The following is a 14,460-nucleotide window of genomic DNA, read 5'->3' on the forward strand; positions in this document are numbered from 1 at the left end:
ATCTGCAACTCCGAGACGTCGCTTTGCGTTCTCCTGATTGATGAATCACCTGAAAACCTTGAAATTAAGTTAGTAGCCTGTGAAAATAAATGTTTGGCCTTCTTACTTACGTTTTTGGATGGTTGGGAAGGCCCTGAGCGAGGAGCGGTGCCATATTTGCTTTCATAGACTCCATATAAAGCAAAAAACTGATCCTTCACAATACTCTTATACGTTTCTACATCATCGTCAAGATTCAGGCATTGAAAATAAATGTCAACTAACATAAATGTGTTTTCATACTTTTGCCTAGGATCTAATATGGAAGCAAAAATATAAATCAAAGGAATTTCACTATAATATTTACGCCACTTTGTTTCCATTGCTGGAAGATACTGATCATAATCACTTTGGTTGCGATGATCAGCGAAAAGTTGGGCGAGTAAACATGCATTAGAAAGAAAGTTTTGAGCACAAGGACTGTAAACAGAAGAAAAACAATACGTCATGTTATATAATAACTGTAAAAATTGCATATATCTTTCACAGTTATACCAATCATCATCATATAAAGCATTTTGTGGAAATTTTTGGTTGTAAAATATTGTTAACGGGCCCTTGTACTCAATTGTCTTAGTTAACATGTCATAGGTGGAATTCCACCTAGTTGGGCAATCGGTTTTGATTTTTATTGCCCTTATCTTTTGCTGTCTTAGAAAAGTCTTCCATTCTTGGTACCTCATGTTTGAGCTATTAATAGACATAATAGCATCTCTGATTTTGTTGTAGTATGGGCCAATTGCCCGAACTCCATCCTGTACACATAAGTTAAGTACATGGCAAACACATCTAGTATGAAGAGCATCACCGTCTAATATTACATCGGTTAAGTTTTGTTTGACAAGATTAGCTGTGTATGTCATAGAGGTTGCATTGTCAAAAGTCATAGACATCATTTTATCTCGAAGGTTGTATTCGTCTATTGCTTGCATTAAATGGTGAGCAATGTTAATGCCGGTGTGTGGGTATTCCAGCATTTTGAAATGTATTATTCTTTTTTGTAACAACCATTGATCATCTACCCAATGGCAAGTCACACATAAATAGTGATATTTATAACCATTATCCCAAGAATCGGCTGTCAAAGACACTCTACAGTTAAGGTTACTCAATTCGGCTTGTAACCGCAATTTGTACTCTAGGTAGTTTTTCATGGCGGCGGAACGAACGGTTTTCCTAGATATTCTTTTATGTTGGGGTTGTAGTGCTTTGTTAATGTAGGTGTTAAATGGGTCACTTTCCGAGAAAAGAAAAGGTTGTTCGGCGTGTACTATCATTTTCCCTAGTTCATCCCTATCCCTCTCATAGTTGTAGGTGAAGCCGTGTGGATGGTATTGGGAAATTTTTTGGTTGGGTCGGATCAATAGCTGGTTTTGCACAAGCTTTCATGTGTCTAGTTAGGTGTCCCGTCCCGGATTTGGATAGTGCCGTGAATACACCATTACATGTTTTACATTTTGCATATGTTTGGTTGGGTTTATTTAGGACGAAATGACGCCATACCTCACTCCTTCGGTTTTTCAAAAGTACCATCTCACTTTCGCTGAACCATTCATGATGTGTGTTTGTGTTAGTAGTAACAGAAGGGGTAGAACCGGAGGGAATTTGGGTACTTTCTTGGCTACTTTGGCTAGAATAATAGTTTTTGTTGATCACCAAAATAATTAGGCGGGAATTGACCGAATTGTGGGAATTGTTGTGGATTTTGAAATTGGTTTGATGGTGAAAATTGGTTTGGTGGTGGTGGTGGAAATCCCGACATATAATAGGGTTGAAAACCGGAACTACCATCGTGCCTAAATGGCTCATAGCCCGGGGGGGAGTAACCGGGGTCATTGGTTGGACTCGGAATTTGGGGGCTCGTTGTATTAGGTGGTTCTCTAGAGCTACTACTACGGCCAAGTCGGCCTTTCCCCCCCCCCTAGATGATGATGGGTTGTTCGATGCCATAATTAACAATTAGATTTTTAATAAAAAACTGATTAACAATAATAATAATTAATAACAACAATTTTAACAATAAAAATAACAATAATAATAACTAATAACAACAATTATAACAATAACAATAACAACAATAAAAAAATAATAACAATAATTGTAACAATAATAATAACTAATAACAACAATTATAACAATTATAATAACAATTAACAACAATAATAATTAAACAAGATTATTCTAATAATAACAATAAAAAAATAATAAATTAATGATTAGTTTAGATCTTACAACCGTGCTTCAATGCTCCACTAATTACGATTACGAACTTTTTAATTTTTTTCCGATATTAGGAAAATAATTAGAGAATAATTAGAGAATTTTAGAAAAAAGGATTATTAGAGAATATAAGAGATTAAGAGATAAGAAGAAGAGATTGTGATTTTGTGATTTGGAAATGAAATGGAGGTGGGTATTTATAGAATTTTTGGGGAGCTAGATGGCCAAAAACTAGCCGTTTTTTGGCTAATTATGTGCAAAAAACGGTAATATTACCGTTATAAACCAAGGTGGGCACGCGGGCCGTGCTGGGCCGGCACGAATGCCGTGCCTGGTCTTCGTGCCACGTGCCGGGCCGACGTGTCAGCACGGCGGGCCAGCACGCCGGGCCCTGGCCGTGCTCGTGCCGGGCCGGGCCTGCAATTCCAGAACACTGTCCGTGGCACGAATCTCGACTGGCGTGCCGGGTCGGGCTGGGGATCGGGCCGTGCCGGGCTGCGACGAACGGCGGGCCGTGCCGGGCGGCACGCGGGCCATCCCGGCCTGTTCCCAGCTTTAGAAAATTCTATACATAGCCCTAAGGGCTACATATAAGGAGCTAAAAATAGAAAAAACAAATGAAAATGTACATTAATTATACTTGTTTGCGCGTCATTTTGTCATACATTCCTAGATTAAGGGTCTGTTCTGATTTACTGAACTGAGCAGAACTGAACTGAACTGAATTGTTTATGAGAGAAGAAAATTAGGAATTGAACTGATATAACAGTCATCGTGATTCAGAAAACGAGCAGAGTCAGATCCCTCAAAATAATAACGTGAAGGGTAAGAAAGGAAAAGAAATTACTTTAGAGACACTACAACCATTCTGGTCCAAAAACATGACACTGGAAGATGCTGCAAATAAAATTGGAAGTATGTTTGCATTTTGTTTATAATAGACTTTTTAATATCTGAGACCATGCATTTACATACAAATTCCAAATATATACTCTTGCTAAAATTGTGTAGTGTGCACTCATTGATGAATATTAAGTTAGTTGCTGTCAAAACTATTATATCATTTTTAATCAGTAAATCAGGCCACTGATATATCAAAAGGAATAATAATGCTGTAGGCAACGTGGAACTGTAATAATAAAGAGCTTTTTCCTAGAGTAAATCATAAAAACAATAAGTGATGATTTATCATATGCATAGTACAATAATATATATCATGGGCATACACTTAGTAAATTTAGATGTTCAGAATAGAGTTTCGGTTTGATGAAACCTTGCATTGTATCATCTGTTTTTTATATTTGTTAAGTTTGCTGGAAAAACTTCAGTAAAATTCCATAGTGTATGGAGAAGAATGCAGGGACTTGTATTCTTTGAATGTACAGAAGAATGGAGATTAATACAGGTATTTCTATGTACAGCAAAATACCCCTGGATTTCAGGAAAGTTATAAAAACTGCAGACTGTTACAACAACTTACATTCTGTTAAAGTGACTGCTGTAAGTTCGTTGCGTGCTCGGGCATAAGCTGCTTCTGGTAACTTCTATGAACCAAGAAGCTACCTCAAATCAACCTGATACTTCAACAGAATTAAAAACTACATTTCCATTTCTTAATAATTTACCTTTCTATTATTATTTGATGTTTTTAGAAACTGCCTACTCTTACTCCTAGAGACTATTGCCACTCCTTTTTAAGAAAATGCTAATAATATGATTGAGAAGTTTTCGGTTTACAAAATTTATTGTCATTAGCATATTTTAAAAAGACAAAGTAATAGAATCTTGGAGAGTGAGATCTGCATCCTGATGATTTCTTAGAAAACTGCTCGAGTTTCTTTTGGTAATCAGTAGATTTTTAGCTCGCGTATGTGCTTTGATGCCATTAACACCTTCCATTAGTGTAACATTATTGTAAATGCTAATTACATACGTAGTACTTCTCATTATGTACTTGTGTCTTCTATTTCTCCTTTATCTAATTTATGATGTTGTTGTCAAATATAAATGGTTTATGTTTTGATTCATTGTCTTGCTTATATGATTCGTCGTACTTGTCCACAATTTGTAGTCTCAAGGTCTACAATGAAGCGAAGATTGAATGCTTTGAAACTCAAGTGGCAATCAAGCAGAAAAGGGAAGCAGCATCAGAATGTAAAGAAGAGGAAACAGAATAATAAAGAACCAGTTGGAAATGATTCATCGCAGCAGAACTTGGCGAATAATCCTGCTAATTCAGCATCTCACACGGAAACTGTAGGGGAGTGTATAATGGGAGCAGACCAGCTTACTTTGCCAAATCATGTATCATCCACCCCCGACACTGTTAGCAACTTGACCTTGGACACAATGGAAACCCTCAGAGAGAAACTTAATGGAAACTCTAGGCGATATAGATCATTTTCAATGCGCCCACGAGCATTTGGATGGTGCAAATGAGTGTACATAGTCAGATGCTTTGCAACAAAATGAAAATAACTCAAGCAACTTTACAGTGAAGGCCACTTATAAAGATGATGTAGTTAGATTTGATTTCTCATTGAGTTACAGTATTGACCAGCTCAAGGAAGAGTTGGCCAACCAGCTAGAACTCGAGGTTAACACATTCAAAATAAAGTATCAAGATGAAGAGAAACATCCGGTACTAGTGACCCGCATCTCTAACTTAGAGCATGCCTTAAATCTTTCAAGATCATCTAATGATAGCAGTGTTGTTAGATTGTTCTGAAAACATGATATCTTTATTATATTAGAACATTTGTAAACAACAATGAAAAAAGTGTGTGTGTGTGTGCGCGCATGCTCGAACATGAGAAAGAAGGATAGGTTTTATGGTACCATGACAACATCTCTAGCAGCCAGTGCAAGAATATCAGCACATGAAAACAGTTCCAGGGCAGAACAATTCTAGCTCTCTTTTAGCCGTCTCTATTACTTCAAATCCTCCTAGAGATTTATTTGCAGGATCTGCTTTCTCAGTTCCATCCCCTTCTACTAGCACTGATGCATCACAATCCTGCAAGAACATAGCTATAATATAGCATTTAATTATCTAGCATCTATTAAATGGCTCTTCTTAGGAAGCTGCCGCCACTTTAGTATAATGTACAGATAGATGGATAGAGGGATGGATAGATACAAGAGACGGAAACTCACGTTGACGGAGCAGTCATGGAAGAGCAAGCGTAAAAGTTTCCCCGGGACAGTCGGATCAGTAGAAGCAGCTCATCTTACAGCATCCCGGACTACAAACTCGACACCCGGGCACGACAATGCATATAATTCAAAGGAGAATCAATGAATATAACAAGGAAACAATCCTAAAACAAGGATTAAAACCAAGAATGTTGGTTTTTGAAGACAATTAGCTTCAACAGGTACATTAATCATTTTTGTATACCATTCCCAAGTCAATGTAGCATAAATTATAAACTCTTACTCTCGTTATATATATAATTTTTGTATGTTAGAACTGGATGCAATGTAACATGCAGCTTGTTTTATGTATTTATAGAAGGTGAGAAAGAAAGTTCAAAGAAAGCTTATTTATTGATTTAAAGTTGCATTTATTATGTTTTTGGAGTTGATAGGTAGGAAGCTGAAGAAAGAGGGCTGTAAATTTTAATGGAGACACTGACAATTTAGAGGGCTGATGAATAAAACAGAGCTGGCAGAGGGAATTAATGGTGGGTTTTCATACCAATGCTTTTACAGGTGTGTAAGTAGTGAGTTACTACTGTGATGTCCAACTACCCTAACCAAATTACTGGTATGTATACATGTTTATTATGATAGGTAGAATTTGCATGATTTTTGGGTTACTTGATGTTGAAAGTTCATGGTTTTTGTTTGGTTTAAGTTTTTGCTGCTTTCATCTTCTGGATCAGGGTATTATAGTCTTAAATCATCTAATCTTTACTAAGAGCATATATATTGGTGAGGATGGTTTTGTCCTCTCAAACATTCTCTCTCCTTACCCTATTTTGACACCTCATACTCTCTTTCATCCACCTTATTTCCCACTATCTCTTTCCTCTCTTCCATCCTCTTCCATTTATTTTTCCCACATCAAAGGTATCCTCTGATATATTTTATACTATAAATATGGCCCCACCTTCAAATTTTTCTTTGTAAAAGATTATTTTTTATTGATTTCTATAATGATAAGGTCTAATAATGATAATAATAATAATAATTAGGATTCGATAATTAGCATACATAATAAAAATTACCTTACCTAATATATTTGATACAGTAACACATCAAATTAGGAATAAAAACACTAATTGATACACTAAAGTACAACAAATACAAGAAATTAAAGACAAATAACTAATTATCCTCTTTTTTCCTTACCGATTACTAGTATGCTCAAATCTTGCCCATAAATATTCTGCCAAATTCATATTTCTTCCATAACTATGATTATTTTCATCCATTACAAAAGAAAATTATAAAAAGAGAGGAAAGAGAGGAAGAGTGAAAAAGATGCAAAATTGAAGTGTATAAAAGATGGCCAAAATTAGGTTCATTTTATAGAGAAAATAAAAATACAACCGTTGGTAAAATTAGTTTTTAAAAATATGTTACCGTTTGTGATTAATTACCGTTATAAATTTTTTTTGAGTTTATAAAATTATGTAACAAATAAACAAATAAAAGTTGACACTTCATCCTCTTGGCACAAAGGACAAGGTAATCCTCTTCTCCTTGAGGATCCTCTACATTACCCAACATCAAAGAGGACTACTCCAAATCAGCAAAAAAACCCACACAAGAGGACATATATCCTCTCCAATAATCTTGCTCTAAAGAGACAGTTATACTATGGATTTGCTGAAAAATTGTGCCGAATAATATTGACTCATTGACTTACATTTATTATTTGTAGGATAGTGAATATAAATGATATAACTCCGTTTCTTTGAGCTGTTTTTGTTTGGAATGTTGTAATGAAGAGGGAAACTAAATACGTGTGAGATATTCTTAAATTAGTTTCGACGTGTGATTCAAAATTTATAGATGTTTAGATATTTGTAGCCTAGTGGCGGAATTGGCCTTGTGCCTGGTGGGTCAAATGAGTCACCAAGCCCAAAAAAAATTCTAATTTTTTTCTTAAAAAAAAAAAAAAATTCGAAGATTTACACTCCGAGCTACACGAATTATTGATACACTCCATTGCTTAAGGTAATTTCTGTTTTCTAGCAAATGTCTGTAATTGATTGAATATTTACTATGGCTTATCACTTGATTGTGAAATTCTAGTATTTGATGATGATAATAACGATGATGTTAGGAACAAAGTTCAGTCTTTTCTTGAAAAGTTTGCCTCTCACTTCAATTCATCATCCTCTTGTTTCTTTTTCTCCTTTACCCATCTTTTCTTTCTCAACCAACATCAATTTTGTTCATCAGGTCTTCTATTTGTCTTCCAATTTAACTTTTTGATTGTTAATTTTGATCTGGTACTTGTAATTTGTTCCTAATTGAATTGCGTATGTGTAAAAATTTCATGATTTAATTTTTTAATGTTATTTTTAATGTTTATTTGTTGTAGAACGAAGAAAGCTAAGATTGCAGGTGAGAAATTGTGTTCCCTGCCCTGCTCCTGCTCTTCCTCTTCGCTTCATCTTCACCAAATCACCAGACGGCCAGATCAGCAGACCTCCGCCACTGCTTCCAGTGCTGGTCACCTCCTCCTGCTCTTCCTCTTCTTCATCTTCGCTCACTGCTGCTGCTGCACACAGGCGGCTCGCCGGCTCCACTGCCTCCACACATTGATGGTGTTGTTGCTCTTGATTGGTATTTGGGTTGTCGGTGATCATCGAAAGCTTCCTCCTCTCTCTCCTATTCTCATTTTGCTAGTAAGTTGATTTCTAATTTTTAGTTTAAAATTCTAATCTTCAATTTAATTCAGTCTAATTAGTTAATTCTATTAAATTATTTGATATAAGTTTAAGGGAAATTGGAGGTTGTCGAGACACAGTGATTGGATTCTTCTCTCTATTTCGTTGATTTTGGTTAGTTTTTTGGTAAAAGTTTGAAACTTTAGTTGATTTTGTTGTTGTTTGTTTGTAAACTTTGAACCTTTTGTTAATGTTGTTGGGTTTTTGTCTTTTTGATGAAATTTGAACCTTTTTGACCATGTGATTATGTGAATTGTGGTCAGTGTTTATTTAGGGTGTTTATTAGCTTGTCAATTTTAGTCTTGTCAATTTTAAGCTTGTTAATTATTAGTTAGTATTGTAATCTTGTCAATTTTCTATTTGGATGATCTTGGTAAGAAATTTTTTTTTTTACATATTTGGTTATCGATTGTGACTCACCAGTCGGAAGTTCCTGGGTCCGGAAGGGGTCCGCCAATCAAGGGCGGGGTGGGGCGGATTTTAGTCTTCCCATCCTCATCTCAATCTAAAATTTTCATATCCATCCCCATCCCCATCCCCATCCCCGCGACGGGTCTAAAATTCATCCCCATCCCCGCCCCCACTTGAATAATCACCCCCACCTAATCCCCACCTAAGACCTGCCTAATCCCCGCCTCCCAAATACACAATCCTTCATAATTAATAAAGATTGCAAAAAGAAAAAAATTATTATTAATATTACACATTCTATTGTTTTATAATATAAGTGTATTACAAAGTATTATATTTACTATTTTATTTTACATAATTTTTTTTATAAAATAGTATAAAAGTATATAATTTTTTTTTTTAAAAATATATGGATGTGGGGATGGGGCGGGTACGAAGTGGGGTGGGTGGAGATGGAGCGGGTACGAAGTGGGGTGGGTGGGGATGGAGCGGGTACGAAGTGGGACGGTGGGGCGGATAAACCTAAAATCCACCCCGCCTCATCACCCATGGCGGGTATGGTTTTTATCTCCATCCCCGCCCCATCACCCGCCAAACCAAGATTCATCCCCGCCCCAACGCAGCTCTCTTATTTGACCCGCCCCAACGCGGGTCTCTTATTTGACCCGCCCCACTGACATCCCTAGATATGTGCTTTATAAGTGGGTAAAAGACACTTGTAATTTGAAAAAACAAAAAAAAAAAAAAAAAAAAAAAGGTAGAGAAACAGAGTGTAATTGGATAGAGTTGACATATTTTGACTCATATAGTATAAGCTACTCCGTATAAAATTAAATGCTTGTTGTTACTTTATTTTTCTTAAATAAATAAATAAATATCTGGACTAATAGATTTAGAATACTTTTTTTTATTTTTAACTAGTAGATATACAAACCAACAGAGTTGTTTTTTTTTTTTTTTAAGGAACATACCAACATAGTATGACTATGGGCCGTTACTGTTAACTTAGTGAAGTATAACTTGAGGTTCAGGTTCAATGCATAATAATTCATTGAGGCTCAGGTTCAAGGCATAATTACTTAAGTGGGGTCCAGAAAAGCTGTGATGCATTTATAAATCTATGTGGTCATTAGTTCTTCTTATTAACCACAACTAATTATTTGCGGTTGAGGTTCACGTTGAAGTTGATAGTTGTGATAATTTTTGATGGAATCTTAAAGCTGCAACTACTGAGTAGTATTTATCTTCTCTCTTTGTTCCTTTATTTCCCAGTTTATATTTCTGTAGTTTGAAATTAAAATTAAAAGAGGTGGTTTTTGGTGTTCTTGTTGAAGCTAAGGAAATGATAACTTGCGGAGAAGTAGATTCTAAAGGTCACTTGGAATTGAGGGAGGATCCAGAGGCATGGATTAAAAATAACCCTCCTTCTCGTCTAGCCTTGCGTTGTTATGAAAAGGAAGAGGTAGGAGAATCAATAGGTGAGCTCACACAGCTCATCCGCCTGGAATTCTTGTACTGTGATTCCCTGAAATGTGTGTCTAACACCATCACTAGGCTTCACAAATTGGAGCACTTGCAATTTTATAAGTGTTATTGTTTGGAAGAATTGCCGGCAAATATAGGGCAGTTGGTGAGCCTTACTCATCTCAAGCTTGATTATTGCGAGAACATAAAGTTCCTTCCTGATAGCATTGTAAATCTATCCAATTTGACTTATTTAACTCTCTCTTCCTGTGATTCCCTTGTTGAATTGCCGGCAAATATAGGGCAGTTGGTGAGCCTTACCCATCTCAAACTTAAATATTGCAAGAACATAAAGTCACTTCCTTTGAGCATTGCAAATCTATCCAATTTGACATCTTTATCTCTCTTTTCCTGTGAGTCCCTGGTTGAATTGCCGGCAAATTTGGATGGGTTGGCCCATTTATGTCTTCTTGATATTCAATCATCCAAAATCAAGTGTCTTCCTTGGAGCATCACGAAGCTACGCAAACTCCGACATCTAATGTTGCCCGAACATTTCAGACTCGAAACGTTGCCATATGACTTGAATCATTCGGTCATCATTTCTGTTAAAGATAGGCATGTTCGCAAATCCTGGGAGGAACTTAAAACAGAGATAGGAGAATTGCCCATTCCTTTTGGTGGAGGTAAGTTTACATTGCCAATGCTTTTACTTTTACAGTTTTACTCCAAATTTGTTTGTTCTAGTTGACGTGGTAGTTATACTATGTAATAATCAAGCTTATCTCTTCTCTCCCCCTCCTACAATGGCAGAAATAAGAAATGATGCAGCTCAAAATCCCTCTATCATATCTCCTCCTGGTTATCTCCGATTGAAGGAGGATGATCCTTCGCAATGGATTATTAATAACAGAAATTTACTCATGTTGGTTCGATTTTTGGACTTGGAAAATGTTAAGGAGTTAACAGATTCCATAATGCAATTCAGTGAGCTCACCCACCTCTATCTCTACTTCACTGATCATATTTGCCTCCCGGATAACTACTTTGTCACATTCACAAGGCTTACACATCTCTCTCTCGACTCTTCTGATGTTGAAATTGATGAGTCCGTTATTCACAGCTTAAGCAAGCTATCCAATTTACAAACACTACATCTGCGATTATCCATTTATGATAGCTTGGAAAATTTTAATATGCCTGTCAGCCTCAAACATCTCTCTTATCATCTTGCAATATGAGGCCACTTTATGATAGCTTGGAAAAGTTAACTAACTTAAGGAGTCTGGATCTCAATTCCTGTGATTATTGCGAGTCATTGCCACCATGTATGTATATTCACAAACTCAGGCTTGTGGATTGCTCCTTCGAGTCACTTGACTCACTTCCTATTGGCCTACATCACCTGGAAATTTTGTTTTTCAAAGATTATAATGACCTGAGATGTATCTTTGAAAAATGTTGGAATAAATTAGTCAACCTGGAGACACTCTCCATTACATGTTCTAAAATGGAGTTCTTTCCTGAAGATATAGCAAGACTCCACAACTTGCAAGAATTACAACTCAAAGACTGTATCAGCCTCGAAAAACTACCATCAAATCTACATGAGTTAGTCAATTTGCATACTCTTGATATCAGCGTCACCAGAATCAAGACCCTTCCTCCTAGTTTTGTGAAGCTGCGCAATCTACTACACTTAATCCTCCCCAAGTGTTTTAACTTTGAAAGATTGCCAAGGAATCTGAAGCAAGTGTCCATCATCGATGACACAGAAGAAGCATACTACAAGAGCAACGCCTATGATGCTTCCCTTTACCAAGCCTCAGCCTCCGATGAAAGCGAAGATGAAGTAACTGTTGTTCCTAGAGGTAATTAAATGTTGCCAGTAATTCATATGTCATAACTTGCATTTTTTTTATCATCATTGATGACACGGATGATGCATACTTCACACATATGAATAACTCTCGTATCAAAATGCCAACAGTAGAAATTCATGAAACTGTCCCTGATGAGCAGACATCAGCAGATCCTTTCAACAGTATAAGTATGGGCTCTATTGAGCACATAACAACAGCACAAGGTGGTATTGAGCAAGATAATGTGAGAGTCATCATGATTTAGAAAATGGGCAGAAACAGGTCCCTCAACACAATAAGGTGGAGAGAAATAGTAGAATTGAAATATCTGAAGAGAAGCTACAACAATGTTGGTCCGAAAACCCGATGTCACTACAAGAAACTGCAGAAAAAATATTTGGAGGTATCATGATCGCATTTTGTTTGTATTAGAATTGTTAATTATCTGAGACCTGCATTTACATACTCTTGCCAAAATCTGTTTATTCATTGAAGTTTTAATTTCTATTGATGCCACTGATATTTCAAAAGGAATAATAATGCTGTATTCAATGCAAAACTTCAATTGAGAACTTTTTCCTAGAGCAAAACTATTAAAACATTGAGTAATGTTGTGCCATGTGCGGAGTAACATAAATTTACATCATGGACACTACACAATTTTTTTTTTTTTTTGGAAAAATGGAAACTAAGCAAATTTAGATGTTCATGTGAAATTTTGATCCCTGCCTTTTAATAATTTCAAGCAAACTCTTATTTACAATGTGCGAACCTCTAATTATATATGTTTGCTTACTTAATTGTCTTCATTGATGTTAATTGTCTCTTTGAACTTTTATAAATAGTGTGGTCACATTTATACTCGTGAAAATATTTGTTTACCTATATTCCCTAATTAATGTTAATGGTCCATAACTAAATTTGTGGTTATGACTTTTATAAGGATGGTTTTTGAAAATTAATTTATCATTAAGACTGAGATAGACATCCTGTCATCCCGATGATTTCCATAAAAAAATTAACTGCTTGAGCTTCTTTATCATACTTGACTTCAATTTGCAGTATCATACTTGGCTTTTCTAAATGATTAATCATACTTGACTTCAATTTGCAGTATCGAGGTCTACATTGAAACGAACAATAAAAGAATTGGGTGTCGAGAAGTGGCCAAGAAAAGGAAGAAAACAACAGCCTGATGCAAAGAAGAGGAAAACAAACAATACAGCACCATTTGAAAGTTATTGCTCACAACAGAATGTGGTGAACCTAGGTAGTTCAGCAGCTCACACGGAAAATGTGCAGTGTATAATGGGATCAGACCTGCATTTGGAAGAGCCCTTAATTGAAAGCCATATGGATATCCAGCAACAAGTCCAAGGGCATCTGGAAGGCGCTCTTCATACAACTGAAAGTTCAGGCACAATTGTTGTAAAAGCCACTTACAAGGAGCTTTCAGTGAGAATTGTTTTCTCTTTGACTTTACCGATTAATCAACTAATTGAAGAAATAGGCATGAAGTTCCAACTTGAGTTGAACAAATATAGATTGCTTTATCAAGATGAAGATAAAGAGTGGATGATGCTGACTAGTGTGGAAGATTTGAAGTATGCTTCGAATGTTGCTGAATCATTGGGAACCAAGTTTGTTAGATTGTCTGTTATTGACTATGTTGTTTAATAATGTGCTTCCATTTATTTGAGTGATTTAAGTGTAACACTCCAAAGTTGACCTAAGTATTGTAGAGATGTTTGTCTGTTATGAACAAAAAATTGTCGTGATGTAACTCAATAACTTTACTGCTCTACTGAATAATACCAGTACATGAATATTTTTATTTTTTGTGATGGAACAAGAACTTTGTGATAAATTTTTAGATGTTCATTATGTGAAATTTTGATCCCTGCCTTTTAAAAATTTCAAGCAAACTCTTATTAACAATGTGCGAACCTCTAATTATATATATGTTTGCTTACTTAATTGTCTTCATTGATGTTAATTGTCTCTTTGAACTTTTTAAATAGTGTGGTCACATTATACTCGTGAAAATATTTGTTTACCTATATTCCCTAATTAATGTTAATGGTCCATAACTAAATTTGTGGTTATGACTTTATAAGGATGGTTTTTGAAAATTAATTTATCATTAAGACTGAGATAGACATCCTGTCATCCCGATGATTACCATAAAAAATTAACTGCTTGAGCTTCTTTATCATACTTGACCACAATATGCAGTCTCGAGGTCTACAATGAAGCGAAGATTGAAAGAATTGAAGCTGTTGTGGCCATCAAGCAAAAAAGGAAAGCAACATCTTGATGATGCAAAGAAGAGGAAACATAATAGTAAAGCACCATTTGGTAGTGATTCCACACAGCAGAATTTGGTGATTCCTACTAATTCAACAGCTCAAGCGAAAATTGTTGGGGGCCGTATAATAGGAGCAAACCAGCTTACGTTGCCAAATCATGTATCATCCAACTCTGATGTTGTTGGCAACTTGGCCCCGGACACAATAGTGGAAAACGTTAGAGGGAACTTAATGGATACTCAAGGCAAT

At 35.9% G+C, this 14,460-nt stretch overlaps 2 protein-coding genes across 3 annotated transcripts; both read left to right on the forward strand.

Annotated features, from left to right (window-relative positions):
- Positions 1 to 7,861: 7,861 nt before the first annotated feature.
- LOC110724926 (disease resistance protein TAO1-like) lies at positions 7,862 to 12,141 on the forward strand. 2 transcript variants are annotated; one of them, XM_021904416.1, is made up of 4 exons: positions 7,862 to 8,123; positions 9,911 to 10,726; positions 10,854 to 11,911; positions 12,031 to 12,141. In XM_021904416.1, exons 2-3 carry the CDS (start codon positions 9,919 to 9,921, stop codon positions 11,279 to 11,281), a joined length of 1,236 nt encoding a protein of 411 aa, XP_021760108.1. In that variant the 5' UTR covers positions 7,862 to 8,123; positions 9,911 to 9,918; the 3' UTR covers positions 11,282 to 11,911; positions 12,031 to 12,141. The 2 variants fall into 2 exon arrangements, with proteins under 2 accessions (XP_021760108.1, XP_021760109.1); XM_021904417.1 differs by lacking the exon at positions 7,862 to 8,123 and having other exon boundaries at positions 9,788 to 10,726; positions 12,034 to 12,141.
- A 16-nt stretch (positions 12,142 to 12,157) lies between these two features.
- Positions 12,158 to 13,767, forward strand: LOC110724928 (protein NLP2-like). Its single transcript, XM_021904420.1, has 2 exons — positions 12,158 to 12,305; positions 13,017 to 13,767. The coding sequence occupies exons 1-2, from the start codon at positions 12,269 to 12,271 to the stop codon at positions 13,577 to 13,579; spliced, it is 600 nt and encodes a 199-aa protein (XP_021760112.1). The 5' UTR covers positions 12,158 to 12,268; the 3' UTR covers positions 13,580 to 13,767.
- The last annotated feature ends 693 nt before the right edge of the window (positions 13,768 to 14,460 follow it).

The sequence above is a fragment of the Chenopodium quinoa genome, unplaced genomic scaffold, assembly GCF_001683475.1.
Source record: "Chenopodium quinoa cultivar QQ74 unplaced genomic scaffold, ASM168347v1, whole genome shotgun sequence".
In the NCBI taxonomy this organism is placed as follows: domain Eukaryota; kingdom Viridiplantae; phylum Streptophyta; class Magnoliopsida; order Caryophyllales; family Amaranthaceae; genus Chenopodium; species Chenopodium quinoa.

What these genes read in the sequence shown, in the direction of transcription:
- LOC110724928 (XM_021904420.1), top strand. Translation starts at nt 12,269, where the DNA reads ATGTCACTACAAGAAACTGCAGAAAAAATATTTGGAG. An exon ending in TGCAGAAAAAATATTTGGAG is followed by an intron (nt 12,306 to 13,016) that starts GTATCATGATCG and finishes TTCAATTTGCAG; the next exon opens with TATCGAGGTCTACATTGAAA.
- LOC110724926 (XM_021904416.1), top strand. Translation starts at nt 9,919, where the DNA reads ATGATAACTTGCGGAGAAGTAGATTCTAAAGGTCACTTGGAATTGAGG. An exon ending in GCCCATTCCTTTTGGTGGAG is followed by an intron (nt 10,727 to 10,853) that starts GTAAGTTTACAT and finishes CTACAATGGCAG; the next exon opens with AAATAAGAAATGATGCAGCT.